This window comes from Lepeophtheirus salmonis, chromosome 3 (genome assembly GCF_016086655.4).
Source record: "Lepeophtheirus salmonis chromosome 3, UVic_Lsal_1.4, whole genome shotgun sequence".
Classification (NCBI taxonomy): domain Eukaryota; kingdom Metazoa; phylum Arthropoda; class Copepoda; order Siphonostomatoida; family Caligidae; genus Lepeophtheirus; species Lepeophtheirus salmonis.
Window position 1 is genome coordinate 14,153,598 of NC_052133.2, and position 16,657 is coordinate 14,170,254.

General features: G+C 29.3%; 1 protein-coding gene across 1 annotated transcript; it reads right to left on the reverse strand.

Annotated features, from left to right (window-relative positions):
- Positions 1-13,054: 13,054 nt before the first annotated feature.
- Positions 13,055-16,104, reverse strand: LOC121114101 (kelch-like protein 34). Its single transcript, XM_040707956.2, has 4 exons — positions 15,861-16,104; positions 14,622-14,754; positions 14,176-14,354; positions 13,055-14,121 (listed from the first exon to the last, which is right to left on the reverse strand). Exons 1-4 carry the CDS (start codon positions 16,046-16,048, stop codon positions 13,671-13,673), a joined length of 951 nt encoding a protein of 316 aa, XP_040563890.1. The 5' UTR covers positions 16,049-16,104; the 3' UTR covers positions 13,055-13,670.
- Between the last annotated feature and the right edge of the window lie 553 nt (positions 16,105-16,657).

The following is a 16,657-nucleotide window of genomic DNA, read 5'->3' on the forward strand; positions in this document are numbered from 1 at the left end:
GGATTCTTTTGGAAAAAATCTTTTAACTGGTTTCAGTATATGACTATTTAGGAAAGAATCAAATTCTTTGATGAACCAAAAGTTCCCTTTTTACGCTCAATTTCAACATTAGACCGTTTATTTCTTGTAATGCCTGAAATCTTTCTGCCCTATAGCAAGCCTTTTTGTTTTTTGCCAAGTTTGGAGTTCAAAATTGGCTCTATTTTACTGGCACGAACACCCAAAAGAATACAATAGCTCTCATTCATCACCGTGATTAATCTCTAACTCTTGATATCGGTAGCCATCACCTTTTTTTAGATCAGAACTATCCATCCTCCTGTTATGGATTGCAGAAGCTTCCCACGAATTTCCGTAGACTTTTCCAGTTTAACTAAATAGGGAACAACCTCATCTACGCAATCGGTGAAAATATTCCTATCAGCACTAGAAGATTTTCATCTATTAAATGTTTTTATTATGTATTTTGATATAACAAATTTTGTGAAGATAAAATGTTCTCTTAACTTAGAATGAGGAAAATTAGTTATTTTACCTCCAACAAGCTTTTAACAATGTTTATGTAAGAGCTACAATATTATTTGTAGGTCAATGATAGTTTGGCCCTTGTAAAATGACTTTCTTGATTAAGGTGGTTGATCAGTCTCTCGAGAACATTTTTTTAATTTTTTTAGATGCTATTGTTACCCAGACAATTTTTTCATTAAATTTCATATCAACAATCTCTGAAGTGCTATATATATTGGCAATTTCTGAATTTAACAGTAGAGGTAAACTAATTAGCCATGTTCATTATCTTAAAAGTGAGTTTATACAATCAGCCAAATCTGATTTCCGTTATTTGATGAGATTTTATACATGACTACTACCTTAGGGTCTTTAACACGTTTCTTTGAATGATATTGTTGAATATCAATTTTAATCATTTTATAATCTGATCCAGGATGTGGGCAAATGAGTGTATTAGTTTTTTTTTTTTGACTGAATGGAAAAGTAAGTAATTGCTAAATTGATCCGTGTTGACTTCTTCCCAATTCTCCAAGATACACCATCCTTTTGGTAGAAAATTCTAATGATATCACATAAGTAAACTTCCATGATAAGTTTGTTCAATATTTGAAGATTAGGGTAACGAAAATTTGATTTATATAGATCAACATTAAGATCAGCAATTAAAAAGAGAGTATATGTTTATTCTTGTAGACGTTAATCATTGCCTGAAACTAGGTAAAGCATATGATATTTGGTCCAGATGCATTGACTAAATAGAAACCAACACTTACTGTTGAAATAAATATCTTATACCACTCCCCCTTCTACTATATTCACTTGGGGTTACTGTTAGTCTTTGTGACCAAAGAAAGTATTCTCCCATGTGCCCCTTCTCTTTGTAAAAAGTGATGATAGTTGTTTGGAATACAAAACTGGCACTTAAGTGAGCAAGACTTGGGAGTAGGGGACCTCACATCTTGGAACCAGATAATATTATTTTTCCATTGTGTAGATTCTTAATAAGAGAATGTCAAGAAATTTGATCTCTTCCACTCGTCTTATTCAGTGGCAGTATTTTACCGATTCCCCTATTAATTTTTTGATCACTAAAAATAGGTGGCTTGAAGAAATAATCGATTTTGGTCTGCTTCTTACAATACAATATTAATTTTCTTGAAAATAAAGAAAAATTATTTCTTTTGAAGCAAACTTAGAATTTATTGTTTCTGTAGGGAGAGACCAGAAGTTGAAAAATATATTTTACAAAGCAAATCAGATAATAAAATGAGGTCAGGATTTGGTTGTGGAGTTTTTGGCTTGCATGCAATGGTTAATAAGTTCGTATTATTTTCTATTGATTTTTTTCTTCTGTCTTCCTTTTAAACAAACGAAGGTTTTATAATGTGTTTATTCATATTCGCTGAGGAGGTGTCAATGGAAGCAATATTCTCTATCATCACCTCCGAGGTAACAATCATATTTTCATCTTCATAAGTTAACATTTTTAGGGGCCTCCTTTGTTTCTCCCATAGCATCCTCCTCACATATCATTTTCGATACCTCAGAGAGAACAATATTACTTTCCTCAAGTAAAGGAAAGTTTTCTTTACAAGTTCATCCTTTTTTAGGGCCTTCTTCAGTTTTTTTTCCATTAATATCTTCCTTGCGTGCTATTTCTGGAACCTTATCAGAGTTTTCAATAGGCATTTGAATTAGATTTTCGAGAAATGATGAGTCATCTCTTGATTCTAATCCAACTGCTGCCTGAGAAATAATTTTCTCCAGAATAGGTGGTGAACATAATAGGAAGGCATTTACCTTGCTTCTTACAATGGTTATTGTAGGACATTAGCGTACTCTTGAACATTAAACCTGACGTTGGTACATCCATGTTGTGTATGCCCAAGGCCAAACGATTTTGACACTGTAATTTAGCTCCTTTGAATTTAAACTTAATAAGACATCCTTGTACCTGAACTATCCGTGGTATGGTGGCAGGATCAGTAATAATTTCTACAACGTAATCACTGTCTCTCCATACATCTTCACATTCTTTTGACTTGCGCTCAGCCTCTTCATTTCCTTCTTCTTTGGGTAAGACCTACAATACTTCTCCAAGTTTTTTGAACCATTCAACTGCTTTAACTTCATCAACCCTTTTAAAAGTGTTAACCATTATGACGATGACCCTTTTTTATAAAAACATTAATTTTCTCAATTCCTTATATTTTGATATTTATATTAATAAAAGTCCCTTCTAGTTTTTAACTATAAGAGTGTGCATCCGGCTTGATTTAAACCCAATTTCAGATTTGTTCCGGCAATTTTGTACTCATTGAATCCAAAGAGCATCGTCATTTCATAAATATCAATGTTTTTAGTTCTTCTAAAAGTATAGATTTATCTTCATCATCTTCGTGTAGAACAACAAATATCCCCCATTTTTAACTTCTTTCAAAGTCAATTGTCTTTTCTTCATTCGCCCTAAAATTATTTCCTTTCCTCACAGCTCTTGAATAAAGTATGCAAGAAGTTTTCCCTTCAGATGGTCGATCAGGGGGTTGCCCCAACATTCTTAGTGTGATTCTTTTAAATATAGATCTAGTAAAAGAACTTCTTCTCCTACCTTTTTGAAGGCGTATGATATGATACATTATTAGATCACTGGGATCATAATCACCTTCTTATTTAATAATAAAATAATAGAATGCAACCCTCAAGATCCGACACAGATGAAATGAGTCCTTATGATGACACTGTCACAAAAACAATCAAAATAAATGCACTTAAACCACTTTCAAAAAATTATTTTAATGAGCACTGAAGATTGATGACTATAAGCGGCAAATATATAAATTGCCCTAACATCTTTATAAGTTTTAGAACGGACATACAGAACTGAATTGGACCAAAACTGTATTTTTCCAGTCTTAAATTAAGATCGACATAATACTTACTGAAAGTATAAGATATGTAAAATATGTTCATAGGAGGTCAACCGAGGATATGATTTGATACTTTTTTTTACTAAAAAAATAATATTTTGGACTGGATAAACATCCCAGGAAAGTAACAAAGAGATACAAAACATTTTTATAATTTAATGGTAAGGTTAATAGTCTTGTAGGCTTCTTATTTTGATAATATGTTTTTTTGACTATTCCAAATAGAAAATGGAGTACAAAATATACATTAAAAACGAAACATTTTATGGATAAATATATATGTGGTTAATTCCATTCAAAAAAATTATGAAGAAACAAATTTGACTATAATTTGGCATGTGGACAGTAAAACAGCTTAAAAATGAAATTTTGGATCGGCAACTCAATCTCTTTCTGAATTATGGGGTCTTATAGGTGAAGAAATAAGAATTTGAATTAATATTTGATGAGCAAATTGGTGTTACCTAAGTATTTTTTTAAAAACTTTAACCAAATAGAGGTACAAGAAATGACATTTGTCAGTGACACCATTACTCCCAATTCAATGAATTTCCCAACCTAAAGTGCTTTTTTTTAATAATGCCTTGATGTGGTTAAAAAAATAAAAATCAAAGATCATATACCTAAAATAATTTAAATTAAGAAACTAAGGTAATGGCATATTTTTTTTTTTTTTACAAAAATCAAACATATTTTAGTATTAATTTTGTTAAACTTACATATAGATTTTTCACGATCTATTATATCTGCCTATCATGGTTTTGGTTTAGGAAACAGTGAACTCAAGACAAACTATTGATTAATTAACAAAAAAAGAAGAAAGAGCAAGCAAATCAACACTTTTATTTATTTTCTAACAGATAAAACTAAAATTTTTCTTTACACAGTTCCCCTCTTTACAAATAATCTATTTTTCATAGACTACAAAATGTAATATTACTTTCTCGAAATACTATTTAAGAATGTTACTTTCTCGAAATACTATTTTAGAATATTAATTTACGGTATTTCATGGTATAAATATATTCAATTTACTCACTAACGATTATTGTATCAGAAGAAGTCGTACAACTTACACGTATTGAGGGGGTTTGTTGTGATTGGCAACCTGAAAAATATTCCTTATTTTCACAACCTTTTGTCTCCATTCTTTAATTTTTGAGGATAGAATTGAAAAATATTAAGTGTCCCAAAGATTAGGTTGATGAACGAAAGGCAGTAACGTTGATGATTTTTTGGTGAATTATAATTTAAGTCATTGTTGGACCCAGATTAGAATTACAATTCTAAACAAAGTAATTTCTGCCTATATTCTTGTATGATACGATGTGGGATTTGGGTGTATTTACCTCTTCTAATAGCTGCTTGCAGTTAATCTAAAGAACTTGGAGGTAAAGAGTTGCAAAAATTATGACTTATAAATGAGGGGATAATATTTACAGGGAAAACAGGAATAAAAGTATTTACTACCAGAACAGATTTTTTTTTTTTGAGAAGTTGTTATCATTATTCTATAATTCTTGAGGAGAGAACATCTTAATATAAATTACATGTGATCATGAATGACAGAGGATTGTTTGAGAGCTGTAAGTGTAGGTCCTTGTTTGATTCAGAGCAGAATTGGGGATCAAAATTGCAGTAATTCCAGATAATATCATTGCTAGACACACAGTGGGACGTGTGTTTTTTCCTTTATTTCATACATGGTCGCAGCTAACTTAATGAAAAGTTATGACACTTAAGCTTCTCTCTTCTCAATTGTTTTTCTATATGTAAGGGCTTCAATCATCAATTACGTATTTTTTACATACCAAAAACACTCACGATTTTAAACTTAACCATCAGTACATGATAAAAATCATCAGGGTAAACAATGTTAAATATTTTTGAACCACTTTTTTTAATGTTGGGGTGGCTCAACACCCTGGGGAAGTACTTGCATTCATCTTTGAATGGGAGCTTTAAACAAATTCAATTAAGCATTCAGCCACAAGAAAAAAGTTTTCCTTATATAGTTAAATAATAATATATATTATTAATGTAGTTAAACATCAATATGAATCTAATGTATATGGAAAAAAATGATAATTAATGATAATATAACAATGAATTTTCTGACTCATTTTTTTTAATGGAAAATAATTTTTTTTTATAGAAAAAAATAATAATAAAATTAATTTACTATCAATCCCCACATTTCAAAATTTCCATACATATATTTTTCTAATTAGTTTCCATATGTACAACGTTTTATAATCATTAGAACTAATTTCAGTGTCATAATTTGAATTATCAAATTTATTTCTTTTCAAAGAAATATATATTTTGGGAAAAGTTTATGTTCATTTTAAGTTAATTAAAAATTCTTTTCTCATCGTGTGTTCTTAGATAATAAATTTATATTATAAATTTACACTTTTTTTTAGAAAAGTCTCATTATTATTGAAAGTTTTTTTTAGAAATAAATCTGTATTATTATGTTAAAAATATTTGAAATTTAATATGAAGATATTAGCGATTTTTTTTGTTCTAACTGTGTAGTTGATTAGCTGTGACAAAGTTAAAAGAAAAAGTATATTTTTAAAAGATTTTTTATTATAAAATCTTGATAATAAACTGATATATCGTGTATTTAACTTTTTCACAACTGAAAGAAAATGTAAGGCGAAGTTATGAAAAAATCATGTTATTTTTTTTTTTTTTTGCTATATTACTTTTCCTTCAAATCCTAACGCTTTTAAGTTCAATACAAAAAATAACTATATGAAGATTTTTAGGACTACAAAGGCAGGGAACTTATAAATGAAATTTCAAGTTTCTCTATTTGAGTAAAAAATTATCCAAAACATTTTTGCCAAAAGACATCTCACCTGTGGTCAATTTTGTCGAAGGTCCATTTGGGACATTTACACAAACAGTGACATTTAATACATTAATATATGCGAACCATGTTTTATTTCAATTTAAAATGATAGTATTATAAAAAGATATTGTTCATATGCTGTATATTCCATCGTTCAACAATTCCAGAGGCTTTATCACCGATGGCACTACTATTGCAAAATCTTTATTTTTCTAACACAGTACTAGAATTCAAACGAAATTTATAAAATTTTATATGACAATTGGACTATTTGTTTACAAGTTACAATGTTTGAAGTAACGTTACTTCTCGTGTTTGTAAAAATAAAAATGGATTAAAAACAATTTCGTGTGTTGATGTAACACTACTTTTTGATAAGAAAAAATACTGTAAAGGCAAAAGTGTGGCTGATAAGTCTTATCCAAACTCTACTCCATCGAAAGCTACAAAATAATGTTGGTTCACTTTTTAAATGTGGTCATACAGACGCCAATGATGCAAAACGCTTTGATCCCCGAGATTCTGCAGTTGCTACCGAAAACATACAAACAGTCCACGCAACGTTTTTGTCCGATCGTAAAATGAAGGTGCAGGAGACAGTTGATATCACAAAGATCTCAAATGAGAGTGTATTTACTATTTTGCACAAAAAATGTTGTATGAAAAAGGTATTCTCAAACTGTGTGCCTTGTTTGCTCACAGTCGACCAAAAACTGCAACGTGTCGTGGACTCGGAGCGTTGTTTGGAGCTGTTTCGACACAATAAATCTGAGTTCTTACATCAACATGTCACAATGGACGAACCATTTATCAAAAAGAAATGTATCAGGCTAGAAAGAGACTGTGGTGATGAATAAAGTTGAATTTTGCGGAAAATATTGAGTATATTTAGTTTGCCTCAGGACTTATTGAACTATGAGTATATATGTAGATCAATTAATTAGTGTTATTTGAAGATTTTTTAATAATTTTATTATTAATTATATGCACTAATGATCTTTATATAAACACAACTCCGATTTTTGTAGTTCAAATCTTTAAACATTGCTGTACTTTAAAAAAACGAAAACACGACAGCAATTTGAATGGGAGAAGTGCCAATCACTTCTCTGTTATCAATTAATTATCCTTCGACATTGTTGATTATTCATTTTGGAAAATGAATTGAAGAACAAAAATAACATCAAGCAAAATCTGTGTTTCTATTTCATTATGATCCAGGAGGTGCCAGAACAAGAGACAAAGGTTTGGAAAAATCACAAAAAGGATTTGGGGATGCACTCAAGATCGGTTACGTGAAAAAACGAGAAAAGGATAGCCATAATCAATGCAAACTGTTAAGTTTATTACAACTACATAAATCTGGAACCGGAATAGAAAATAAGACTGAGGGTCTTCGTTTCTTCAAATCATTTTTTATGTGCCTTATTTTTATAGGTATCAATGTACTAAAAAATATGAGAAAAAAAATGTATCTAAGCATAATTCAGGAACAATCTGATATATTATATATTATATTTGTAACATTAACTATAAAGAGTGAACTTAAAAAAATATGTATCTCTTTGTAAACGTTCTACTTAGTAAAATAAATTATTGAAACTTCTACAAGATATCTTTAGTTCAATTTTTGTCGGTATCACAACAGATCCCATATAACTCAAGTAGTTAAACTTGTACATTGATCTTCTTCAATACAAGAATTATACAGAATATTACGTGAGTATAACTTAAGTTTTGCTGCAATTGTTGTACTACCTTTTTGTAATAGTATTTTGTAAATTATAAGAACGATACGACAAATAAATCTTTAAAAATATATAAGTGGATGTAATTGAACATCACACTAATACTTATGTCGAAATAAATGTTGAATAAATAGAAATATTAAAATAAAACATATTCAAAATGAAATAGTCAAAGAATATTTATACGTTATTAAAATTATTGTTATCGATAAAAATCTTTTTTTCAAGTTCGTATATATTATGTATTAATCATTTTCTTTTTAGATTATATGAAAGTTTTATTTTTGTCCTTGCATTTCTCCCAAATTATGAAGCACAACAATTGTAACAATTACAGTAAAAGTATTATCTATATTTATTCAAATGCCTTCTTTGATGCAATAAAATAGACTTTAACATGTTCCAACGAGTCTATCAATATTTCCCCTTCCAGATAAGTAATAGGGGTTATGCTGTTTTCTGTGCAGTTTATTTGTAGATTTAATATGAGAGGCAAAAGATAGGGTCGATATCTAACACCGTTTTATCCAATCACAAGTCTGCTTTTATCAAAAATTCTGCTGTCATGCCAACTAAGATATTTGTTGTCCCATTTATATAATTACATACATCCATTCCTTTTGATTTTATAACAATTACTCGCTAGGCATAACAAAGTATAAGATGTATTAAGATGTGTGTGAAATCCCGTAAGTTCAACAAATTGATGCATATGAATTAGTTTTTTATATACAATTAAATTAAATTTATTTTTTCTTAAGTGAAAATGGAACATGACACCTTTAGACCTATCCTACAAACAGTGGATTTATAAATTTAAAATATATTATAGATTTACTCTTTTATATCAACCCGTTGCATAAAAACGTATAAAAATCAAGTTTTCATCATAAGTGAAACAACTCCTCTATTATTTATTACTTTGATCTTCGACAAATATTTTCTATTTTACTATTGGAAATCACAGACATTTATTTAGTAAACAAATTCATAAAATAAAATTTTATTAGATGGAGTTTATCTCAAATTTTACGACAAGGAACGACTGTATTTTTGATTCTAATTTAATTCATTATTGTTGAATCAGATATCCTGACCCAAGTATATTTGAATTGTGCTTCTATTGAGCTATCATGGAGGTGTTGACTTCTTTACATATTCATAAAAAATATTTAATGTTATCATATTCAAGTCGAATTTGATTTTAGTTGTAAACTAAAGAATGTTATTTACATTCTTTAAAGCTTGACCTAAACTAAAGTGGAGGTGGTGGCACCATCCCAAAGTATATTTGTATTGATGAACACTTTGATTACTTTTCAAATCTTTAAAAACCGAGTTTTTTAGAATGACATTTCTATCAATGTATGAATACTATTACATTTTTTGAACTATTAATACCTTTTTGTGTTTAAATTAAACGAATATCTAATATTTAAGTTAAAGCCCTTAATTTTTATTTGAAAAACGAAATAAAAATTTCATAAAGTTATGATGAATTTGTTTATTCAGTAATATATCCTCAATATTTTAAAAGTTTGTAAAAATATAATTTGAGAAGATTAGGAGAATTTTTGTAGTTCCAACTCTGTTGCTGTTTTTTTAATGTTCCTTTAATTAGACAGATGGAATTGAAAAGATTAAGTATTAGTAAATCTCATAGTATAACATTTATTTTTTTTAAATTTCTTCAACCTTCCGAGAAGAAATACTATAATTATTAGTGGGACTGTAAATCGTAGTTATTTGTGGTATGTAAAGAAAAATACATCTGAAATTAAGAATTACAGAGTAATGGTAATAGCTTTTAAAAATATGAAATCAATTTTAGTTTCATAACTATAAAAAAAATTGCAAATAGATTATATTTTATACAACTTTAAGTATGTATATGAAAGTTCTTATATTCATAGAGCTTTATTGAAAGCAAATAATTCGTCTTATACGGCTACTATATTGTTTTTTATATCATCAAGTAAATAAGTTAATTTCCTCATTTATTCATATAATAACAGCTAGCAATAAATAACTGTATACGAAAACACTATTAGAATTTGCTAGAGATTAATGAACAATTTAAAAAAAAGTTATAAACAATTTTGAGATACCTAAAACAGTAAAGTACAAAAACATGACAAATGATTTTAAAACTAATATTAATCATAAAGTAAAGTTTTAATACTTAAAACTACTAAATTTTGAACTAGGCATATAAGTAAGTTTTGTATAATTGTCAAAAGCATAAAGTCACAAAATGATAAAAGATTTTATGTACATTGTCACAACTGAATACATCTTCATACAAGCATATGTACAGTTCAAAACCGCCAAATTTTATGAACAGAAGAAATCTTTCCTAATCATAAATAAAAAAACCGTATGAATTTAGTCTCGGAATCAATCCTAGAGACTAAATTTTATTAAAAAAATTAGGATACTATTTTTAACTTTGCAATGCCAACTAGTTTCATTCGTAGTATACTTTGTTTTTTTTTAAATTATAATTTTTATCATATCTTAGAAAAAAACATTTTGTTATTTGAAAATGTTTTCAATTTAATTTCTACTCCATATTTTTGAATTGTTAGTTATAAATGAAAAAAAAATCACATGCGCAGACACGTTACTGAAAATCACTTTTCTGACTATTCATTTTGCCGAACGGACACTTTTCGAAATTATTACAAAGCAAATGGCCACTTTGAAGAATGGACACAATGTGAAAACATATAATTAATATGTATGACGATGATTTATGCAGCAATACAATGAAAATGGGACTTCTATTCATATACTTTAAATAAATATTAATTATGATATACAGAGTGCAACAGGGAAATTTTCTTCCATCAAGAAGCAAAACCAAAACATTAATTACTTTTAATTAGACAGGTATAATGAAAAATGATATTAAAAACACTTTTAGCATACAATCTTGGAAAAATTATTCAATATGGCTCTAGCCTTTATCACAGCCTCCACATGAGCTCAGAACTTGGCGCAGGTTGCCACATATAATTGGCGGACATGTTAGTCCACTTCTTCTTGATGGTAGCCTTGAGCAAATGTACATTTCTTTGCGATGTCTTCCCAATCTTGCTCTCTAAGACGATCTACACAATTAAGTCGAGGGGACTAAGATCAGGACTGAAAGAAGGCCATAAGGTCTTGTCCAGAAGTCAGTTAAGTGGTCCATGCTTAAGTTCTATGTATTCAAGGCTGCATGGCCGGGGGCAATGTCTTGGGTCCCCACTTAGTTTTTGTAAGGATAGTTAGTCTTCAGCCAGGGCAATATTTTCCACCTCAGGACCTTATAGTGGGACTCAGTCCTGATTTTCTCATTCCGCTTGAAAAAAAACAGTTCTATTTTTTCTCATCAGACGCTAAGACTCCTAAGCACATTGTTTGGGCAAGAGATTTTATTCTGAAGGTCCCCTGGCTTTCCTCAGGGGATGGTGCTATAAATATGTGTTTCTACAGTTCAAAACCTTCTCGACTGTGGCGATTTTCTGAGAAGATATTGACAGTCGACGGATGACTCTTCAAGTAAGTATGGACTTTTTTGCACCACTCAAGCCTTAAGGCCTTCATCCTGTCGGCGACGAAATGTCTTGGAGTCCTAACAGAGCTCTTAATGCTGAGCCTTCCGCATTGAACTCCTCAGCCAAGCGGTGCATTAATAATGTAAGATCTTCCTTGATCTTGGCCTCCAGGAACTTAAGAAATGTTTCATCTTGCTTCATACCATTTCCTTCACTTCCTGCCTTTCTTTTTACTCATTTTCCATTCTCCTTCGCTACCCTGGTGTTCCGGACTGTCATCACAGCCACGCCGACAATGACTGATTTCTTTTTATCAACATCCAAATCAAGAAGATTCAAAACCCTTTGCCTTTTTTATTACTGTACAATTTTGTGTCCGAGTTTGATCAAATCAATAAAAAGTGCACGGAAAACAACATGTTAGGCCTTATTTAGAAGTTTTATAATTTTTGTTTTTAAATAAAACACTATTGAAGTATTTCTAAAGCAACCTCTCGAGTCTATGTATTGCTAACCAACCTTGTTCATAAATAGGTATAGATTTTTATCAATGGCGTAACAAATTAAATTATAAACGAAATATTTGTCATCTTATATGTCTAAAGTTGTCATATTTGTTAAATTTCATGGAAAAATTTCCATTTAATCATGGAGACACTTTATCAAAATTGTTCTGAAAACAATAAAAGTTAGTTAACCTTTACTATAAATGCATATGAGTTATGATATACATAAGAGAGAAATAACAAAAACAGTGTTGTTTGTATACATGCACATGCCTGCAATATTTAATTACTTGTCGTATTATTATTTTTTACATTAAAAATATGTATATGCATCAGGGATCACTATTTACAGTGCACTCCGTACACAAATTCAATGATATTTACGGATGCCTGCAATAGTTCAGAAATACGACTACATTGTTATTTATTCGACCAAAATGTGTTTATGAAATACACTAGAGATCCTTTTATACAGTACACCCTGTATACAGCTTAAATGCTATATACACACCCCTGTAATATGTCGTTAAACAATTACATTTTTATTACATATCAAAATATGTTTGTAGTACACGCCAGGGAGCACTTTATACAGTGAATTCGGTGAAAATTTTGCATACATACAGACATACAGATAAACTTTGCTTTATGAAAAAGATAACAAACTAATATTTTATTATTTTTCATACATTTAGACATACATATATAGGTATATACAGATAAACTTTACTTAATTATAAGTTATATACTTCACCCTTTTTTTCTTTTTTAATCTAAGTTTGTTGTTAAATTTAATTTCTTTTTGATAATGAAGCAAGCAAATAGGCGGAATTTTTTTGCTTGAACTATATAGATAAAACATAGTCCATATAAAATAAGACATATCTCATTCCCATTCCATCTCCCTTTTTCCTATTCGTAATTGGTGTAGATAAATAATAATGACAGATACAAAAAATTCTTTGAAAACTCGATAGCTTATTCCAGAATTTATTGATAACTCAAAAGTTAATGACGTACATTATCAGTAAGTATTGACATCGAAATATACGGCAATAGTTAACAAATTTCCTTAATCCTATTCAAAAAGTATGTTTATTCTTGTCCAAAGTGATGTTTTCGGCCCTTAGATTGCTTACACCAACATTAAAAACATCAAGTGAAAACGATTTATATTGAACCATATTTGCTTATAATAAATTATTCGTTCTTCCATATTTATTTATTTCTTTTGCCAAAAAGGAAATGAATAAAAGAAAAACAATTTCATATTATTTCAACAGTATCTACAGTATGTAGTTTCATAGAATGATTTATAGGAACTTAAAAAACCTTGTACATATTGTCTGTTCTTTATTAATATATTTAGTAGTGTAGTAGTGTATGCATATATTTTGACATAAGCCTTTGCATTTTGTTAAGGGTTTATTTGAAATGATTTTTAACCCTTACTAGAATTTTTTTTTACAATTAACTTTTATGTATTTTCAAAAGAAGAACATGTTCATACAACAATTAAACTTTTGGAATGTTGCATAGCAACCAACAACATATTCAAATATAAATTTCAACATCTAACAACTCCTCACTAAATGACCTGGAATGGTCGTAACAGCAAACGCAGATCGAGAGTGATTCAATCGCAAATCTGTAGTGACCCAATTCACTCCATTAAACTGCTCAATATGCTCCCAAGAAAACATTGTTGGAATCCCTTCCACGATAGCCATTTTGTGCCCATCCACTTTATATTCTAAAGATTTTAACTTCTTCCATACACGTGCCTCAATGTCAAAAAATAGTACTTCCGATCCTGTTAGTGCACCTCCAGTTGCAAGGATACCACTATGTCCACCAAATTCTGTCAGAAGACAGGATTGACCATAGCGGGCTGACGGTAGGCTTGGAAGTAATTCCCATTGATTTGTTTCAATGTTAAGTAGTTCAACGGATGAAAGTGCGTGGCCATCTCGATAGCCACCTATAATGACAAGACTTGTACGATTGATAGGCACGGCACAAAAGCTGTAAGAAGATATATATATTTAAAGGACATTTGATAACAAATTTGGCACGAACCTATATCTTTCCTCAGACATTTGCCATTCTGGTTTTGTAAGCCATTTGTCTATTGTTGGATCGTAGACTTCAAAAGTAATTAGTTCAGAGTCGTTTTTCCCTTTACCCCCAAGGATAATCATTTTATTATCCACAGTGGCTGAAGCAGCTCCTATTCTAGTTGTAGAAAATCCTGATATCTGACATTGAAATGATATTACTATGTATTGTTATTTATGACAAATAATACAAATCTTTTTTTTTTTTTTTTAATCTGACAGGTAAATCATTTTAAATATATTTAATTAAATATGTACATTTATTTGTAATATTGATCCAAGGATGATACTTATCAACAAAGTATGTAGGTAAAGTTTTAATAAAATATTCAATTAAAGTTTCGACATAATTTCAACAACAAAAAATTTAACCCTCTCTTACACAACCGATAAATAATATGGACTTACTTGTTTCCATTTATTTTCGTATATATCAAGCATCCAGCATTGTCTATGACGACAAAATATGACTTCATCATTGATTGTTTCTGCTAATCCGGACTTATCTCCCAGAAATCGGCCTTTTGTGGGAGGTATGTCACTTTAAATATACAAAAAATTATTAAATATAACTAAAAGTTGAGTTTGGTTTGTTTTAAAACTATTAAACAAGTGCATGCCTCAATACATTACCTTTGAAGTATTGTTAATGTCAAAATATTGATGTATGTCACATTTGATATTTATTTTATTTTTTCAAAACGAGTTTTTGTTCTTAATTATATATATACTTTTTATAAAGTTGAAAGTATTAAAAGAGTGCAAAATGCATTTTTCTAATTCAAAATATAATTGTTAAATATGAATAAGTTTTACAACATTATTTCAATATAAATTATAACATTATTTCAACTTATTTGTCTAATGTTCTATTGTTTGTCTATTATATAAATGTTCTTGGTATTGCTTTGATTTTTGAATATATTAATTTACTACATTTTAAATATAAGTATTTAGTAAAAAATTTACAATTAGTTACAATTTCAATATGAAGTGTTTAAAGTACATCTGATTAGGATTTACAAGGAATTATCTTTACAAAAACCACCAGGTTTTTTTATTTTATCCTTTTTGGCCTTTATTTGGTCAAAAAAAAATTTCAGTTTAGAATAGCAATGGAATAAAAGAAGGAAATGATAAAAAACCTTCGTGTATTTTTCATTTTTATTTTTTTGATGTAAGTTACTTATTGTGGGGCACATTTCAAAATTTTGTGAGCTCAAAGTTCCATCATTCGTAAAAACATGATAAATAAATCATTTAAACACATTTAAATGTTACGATATCATCAATCTTTAGTTAGTAATAATTAAAAGGGTTTGTGTCACATTAAAATATGACATAGTGGTACCTACAAATTACAGTGTGTCCACTATATTCGTACAAATTACAATTTTATATATGACATAAACTGTTGATATCAGCTTTGATACAAGTTTTTGGTGTAATTAGGGGTAAGCAATATGTATGAAATATTTTGAGCTGTCTCCCTCCCGCATGTTTACATTTGTTATAGATTTCTTTAATCGTATAATCGGTTAAATATAGTATGGTATATCCGGTCAACTTATCATTGATATAGATTGACTTAATAATTTTCGTCACTGCCAACAATTAACAAAGTATATAATAAATATTTTAACTTACCTAATGACACTTCCACAAACTTTGTCATGTTTTACAACCTCAACAGAAAGGATTTCCTTATATTTCCCCCCGTATCCACCTAATATAAGAGCATAGTTCGAACTTAATGTCTGTACAACATGCGGCACAGAAGAAACACAGGCTGTCAATGAACACAAAATAAATGTCAAACAATACACAAGTATCATTGTCAAAGGATTTTAAAGAATGAAATGAGAGCACCTTTTTACAAATCTTAAATAAAACACTGTTTATACATTTAAAATGGATTTCGCGGATTGTAGCACAGGCTTCCAACAGCTTGAACGCAATTTTTTTTTCCAATGAAGGCCTAGCGTGCGTCAACCAAAAAATAACATAATAAAAATCACTTTCGTCCTTGACCTTGAATTTTCGTTTTCTTCTTTTCCTTTTTCATCAGAATAGATTTGGGGCTGAAGTGGAGTTTTTATTAAAAAAAAAAAATGAATGATATTTTTGAATGATAGTTGCTGGTGTGTGTATTTTATATTTAAAAAAGATATATATGTTATCCTTCAAGTCAAGGAGAAAAAAACATGTTGGCTTGTTTGTTTATGCTATGGAATATCATGCCATTGTTTGTGAATCTAGATAACACTTTTCAGAGAAAAGATCATATCTGTTCTCCGGAACAGATATATTAATTAACAATATGCCCTGAACGTACTAAGACATACAAAAGAAAATATTTAATTAGACTTTGTTTTAGATATAAATAAGTACTTAAATATACTCGATTTTCTACTAATGATTTAGTTTAATTCATTCACATATAC